The sequence below is a fragment of the Cebus imitator genome, unplaced genomic scaffold (assembly GCF_001604975.1).
Source record: "Cebus imitator isolate Cc_AM_T3 unplaced genomic scaffold, Cebus_imitator-1.0 Scaffold40, whole genome shotgun sequence".
Classification (NCBI taxonomy): domain Eukaryota; kingdom Metazoa; phylum Chordata; class Mammalia; order Primates; family Cebidae; genus Cebus; species Cebus imitator.
In genome coordinates this window covers 1,249,886-1,255,279 of record NW_016107355.1, presented here as the reverse complement: position 1 = coordinate 1,255,279, position 5,394 = coordinate 1,249,886, and the positions used below count along the sequence as shown (strand labels likewise).

The 5,394-nt window shown below is 38.4% G+C and overlaps 1 protein-coding gene across 1 annotated transcript; it reads right to left on the bottom strand.

Annotated features, from left to right (window-relative positions):
* Window positions 1-1,837: 1,837 nt before the first annotated feature.
* LOC108302378 (tripartite motif-containing protein 60-like) lies at window positions 1,838-4,846 on the bottom strand. The gene has a single exon (XM_037737578.1). The coding sequence runs from the start codon at window positions 3,693-3,695 to the stop codon at window positions 2,304-2,306; it is 1,392 nt and encodes a 463-aa protein (XP_037593506.1). The 5' UTR covers window positions 3,696-4,846; the 3' UTR covers window positions 1,838-2,303.
* Between the last annotated feature and the right edge of the window lie 548 nt (window positions 4,847-5,394).

Sequence of the window (5,394 nt, the reverse complement as noted above, 5' to 3'; positions counted from 1 at the left end):
GTTAGAAAGAAATATTTGTAATTCAAATAAATGTTGTAAACAATAATTGAAACTTTAAATCCAGATTTTAAAAAATTGTGGTTTTGGGCTGGGCGCAGTGGCTCAAGTCTGTAATCCCAGCACTTTGGTGAGGCAGGCAGGACACACCTGAGGTCAGGAGTCTGAGACCACACTGACCAACATGGTAAAACTCCATCTCTACTAAAAATACAAAAATTAGCCAGGTGTGGTGGTGAGTACCTGTAATCCCAGCTACACGGGAGGCTGAGGCAAGATAATCGCTTGAACCCGAGAGGCGGAGGTTGCAATGATCTAAGATTGCACCAGTAAACTCCAGCCTGGGTGACAGACTGGAATGGAGACACAGACATTTAAAAAAAGAGAAAGAGAGAAGGAAGGAAGGAAGGAAGGAAGGAAGGAAGAAGGAAGGAAGGAAGGAAGGAGGGAGGGAGGGAGGGAGGGAGGGAAAGATGATCTAGATTACACAAATACAGATGTCTTTACTTGCTCATGACATGATTATCTATGCAGAAAATCCAATGGAATCTACATAAGAGCTCCTAGAAATGAGTTTAACAAGCTTATAGGAAATAAGATTAACACACAAAAATCAATTTTCTATATTCTAGTAATAAACAATTAGAACTGAAATAATCGACATAAAAATATCAAATACTTAAGATCAAATTCGACAAAAGATATTAAACACATGTACAAAAATTACAAATTTTAGACAATTACATAAAAATTCATGGAATAAACTAGATTCACTCTCAGTTATGTCTACTAGCTGACATGTTAAGGTGTTAATTTTCTCCATACTAATATAAAAAGATACAACACATAATCCCATCAAAATCACACCAGTCTTTTTTGTTAACACAAGTTTTTCCAAAAGTTACATATTTTTCATCTATTGAAAGATATTAATCCCTGAATTAACCGAATAAACCTAAGAAGGAAAATATGGAACTAAGTTAATACAGATTCTGAGCCTAGAGATCAGTTCCCAAAGAGAAGTGAAGAACAGTAGCTGACTACACTAGAGGGTACTCTGTCCAGTGGGAACAAAAGGAGAACAGATGCTCTGATTGTGTGTACAGTGTGTGTGTACAGTATGTAAGTGTGTGTGTGGCAGAGGAGGATGTAAGAGTGCCTTCTCTTTTTTCTTTCAGACAGAGTTTCACTCTTGTTTCCCCGGCTGGATTGCAATGGCATGATTCAGCTCACTGCAATCTCTGCCTTCTGGGTTAAAGCAATTCTCCTACCTCAGCCTAATGAATAGCTGGGATTACAGGCATGTGCCACTATGCACGGCTAATGTGTTGTATTTTTAGTAGAGATGGGGTTTCACCATTTTGGCCAGTCTGGTTTCAACCTCGTGATCTCAGGGGTTCCGCCCACTTCAGCCTCCCAAAGTGCTAGGATTAAAGGCATGAGCTACCATCTCATTTTCTATAAAAGTAAGATAGTCCTGACAAAGACACACTGAATAAAAAATAAAGTTACTTAGAAATATTGAGGTAGACAGATGAAAGGGGAAAGTGGCATTGGGTATGGAGGTTCATGCCGGTAATCCCAGTGCTTTAGGAGGCTAAGGCATGAGAAATGCTTGAGGTCACATGTCCAAGAACAGCCTGGGCAAAACAGAAATTTAAAAAAAATTTTTTTTTAAGTTGGCCAGGTGCAGTGGCTCACACCTCTAATTCCAGCAATTTGAGAGGCTGAGGCAGGCATATCACAATGTCAGGAGTTTGAGACCAGCCTGATCAACACGGTGAAACCCCAACTCTAATAAAAATACAAAAATTAGCCAGGTGTGGTGGTCCATGCCTGTAATCCCAGCTACTCAGGAGGCTGAGGCAGGAGACTCGCTGGAACCCAGGAGGCAGAGGTTGCAGTGAGCTGAGATTGAGCCATTGCACTACAGCCTGGACGACACAGTGACTAATAAAGACTTAATCAAGACTTAAAGGAAAAATACATAGGCAATACTAAAGACACAGTATTAGGCTTCTATTGGCAATAACTGGAGTAATAATTTTTTTTACATAATACACTACTTCATTAGTATATATTTTTAGTATTTTATTTTAGGATTTCTAAAGTAGTTTGCCTTTGACCCCATAATTTGTTATAAAGTAGGTCCTATAATCACATTTTTTAATGCTGAAACTGAGATATAAACAATTCTGTGTTTTTTTGTCAGAAAAATAGGACAAAATACAGAATTACCAAAACCAGATTCACTGGCTCTATTATGTTTGCTAGGTGTCAGAAAATGACAGTTTTCTAATAGTTATTTATTCACAATCTGTTACTCTAGAAATTTTAAGAGGTTTTGAGTCCATTCCAGTATAAAAATAAGGCCAAAGTGATCCTGTAAAATCATCATTAAAAGTATACAGTAGGGAGCTATCATTCAAATTATAAAAGGAAACCTCACTCATTTCATAATCTAAAAAAATGCCAATCTTACTAGGTGTTACTTTTGGCAGCAGATTAATTTCCTCATGACCCAATACAATATATTTATCCTGACCAGATCGCTGAATTCCCCACAATCCATTTTGTACTAATAGTGGATGCTTCCTCCTTCTGGGAAGAGAGTCATTACAGACACCAAGGATCCATTCAGGCTTGTCTTTCACTTCTACTTCCCAGTACTGCCGGTCACTACTATAGCCCTTAGAGCCCACAACAGCTGGGAGGCGATAAAATCTTCTTGGGTTTGGAGGTAAGTTTTGCACCGTATTTCCGTATCGCACAGTTTTTCTATCTGCTGAGACTATAAGTTTATGATGTGCTGTTTCAGGATCTAGAATTACATCCACTTGAAATCGCTTGATAATTTTGTATAGGCCAGAATATTGTGGAGGCAGACGGTAACCATATTCTTTTAATCTGAATGAAAAGGGTTCAGGTAATTTGAAATTTTTGTATCTGTGATAGATATCCTTAACATTGGCCAGTAATTCTAGTCCTGACTTCATATATATGCTCTCTATCTCCTGTAGTAGATATTTTAATGAGGAGGCATAATCTGAGAATTTTCTTAGGCTTTCATTTAGTTGTGCTAAAATATCCATCTCTTCAGCTTGTAGTTGCTCAAGAACAGTCTCTTGCTCATTTTGGAGAAATGACCTAAGTTGCTCAAATTCAGACTTCACTTCTTCTTCCTTACGTTTTACCTTTTTCTTCAGTTCTAACGATTTTCTGGTTTGTATGGTTATGATTTTTTCAGTTAGTTCCACTCGCTCCTTCCATGGTACATTGTATTGCTCCAATTTTTTCCTGTGATAGGAGGCAGCCTTCTTTATGTGCCAAACACAGTGAAGCTGGTGATCAGTGGAGAAACTGCACCTTGGACATAAAAGCTCTAGGTCTTCCTGACAGAAAAAGGTCAAAACCTGATTATGTTTCTGACAAACATGCTTCTCTTCTTGCTTCTTTCTCTTGCTTCTTATCTGGAGTTGCTTAGCAATTTCAGTCAAACGACCCAGTTGAGGATTGCTTGTCAATTTCCTTTCTGGACAGCAAAAGTGGCAAAAAGGGCAGGGAAAACTATCATCTAGATCCTTCCAGGATATAATGATGCAGGAGAGACAGAAGTTATGCCCACAACTGATGGTCACTGGGTCTTTCAAGTAGTCCAGACAGATGGGACAGCTAGCCACTGCTTGAAGGTCAGCCATTGAGCCTTGAACAAAGATGGTAGGTAAAGTAATTATTTTAATAAGGCCTAGCTCTCTAGACCTCAAGTCCCAGTAAGCAGTAGATATCTTCCCCCAGACCTTGAAATTTGAATTTGCTTTCAGTTTTACTGCTTTGGCATGTTGATGGCAGCTTCTAGAAACTTCTCAGCTCCTTAGCTTCAGAGTCTACAGCCGCGAATACTTCACAGGCTGCAGCCTATTGCACATTTCAGCATATTAGCTGGGCTCCTGCTCTTCCCACTTAATGAAATAAAGTCAAGTTTTCTTGAAGAAAGTAGACTCAGGTCCAAGATAAGGAATCCTTCCTATGAGTGAGAAAAGATACCACGTTACAAATCTGATTACATAATCACAAATGTATTAAACATTCACAGAGGAATCATCAAAGAATGCTGAAATCACTGGGTGGATGTTCTTGGAAAAACAAGATATTAATATTGCAGAGATTCACAATGTACATTACTTAGACACATACACACACAGAGACACACAGACAATATCTTAAAAATGTGGAACAAACTTATGTGCTTCCTGATAGAATGCAATGGCAACTTTACAGCATTGCTCATATCATATTCTTTCCAAAAATATTGACTTTCAAGCTAACCATGAGAAAATTAATTCAGATTGTGGAGCATTCCTACCAGACAACTGGTATGTATTCTTCAAAACTGTCAATTATAGGAAAAACAATCATAAAAAAAAGATTTCCAAATTTAAGGAGAGGAAAGAAACATGAAAAATACAACCTGTGATACCTGATTGGATCTGAAATCTTGAAATTTAACAACAACAACAACAACAAAAAAGAACTAAAAAATGCTGGAAACAGGCCAGGTATGGTGGCTAACACCTGTAATCACAACACTGAGGGGCCAAGATGCATGACTCCCTTGCAGCCAGGGGTTCAAGACCAGCCTGATCAACATGGTGAAACCCACCTCTACTAAAAATACAAAACATTAGCTGGGCAAGGTGGCATGTGCATGTAATCCCACCCGCTTGAGAGGCTGAGGCAGGAGAATCCCTTCGCTGGACCCCGGGAGGTAGAGGTTGCAGTGAGCTGAGATTTTAGGACAGCACTACAACATAGGCACTAGAGTGAAACCACATATTAAAAAAAAGAAAGAAAGAAAGAAAGAAAAGAAAGAAGAGAAAGAAAAAGAAAGAAAGAGAGAAAGAAAGAAAGAAAGAAAGAAAGAAAGAAAGAAAGAAAAAAAGAAAGAAAAAGAAAGAAAGAAAGAAAGAGAAAGAAAGAAAGAAAAGAAAAAGAAAGGAAGGAGGAAAGAAAGAAGGAAAGAAAGGGAAAGAGAATTGGGAACAAATAAATGTGAGAATCTTAGTATGGACTCTACCTCACACAATGTTCTACCAGTGTTAAATTAAGTACAATAAAATTATAGTAAAAAATAAATGGCTTCATTGTTAGGAGATACATATTAATACACAGCGGGAACCCATCTGGAAATCTGAAACTTTCAGAAATTTCCACAATTTAACAAAATATATAAGCAAGCATGGTAGCCCACACCTTGAATCCCAGCACTTTTTGAGGCCAAGGTGAGCAGATCACCTGAGGTCGGGTGTTTGAGATCAGCCTGACAAAGAGAGATACCCCGTCTCCACTAAAAATATAAAATTAGCCGGGCGTGGTGGTGCATGCCTGTAATTCCAGCTA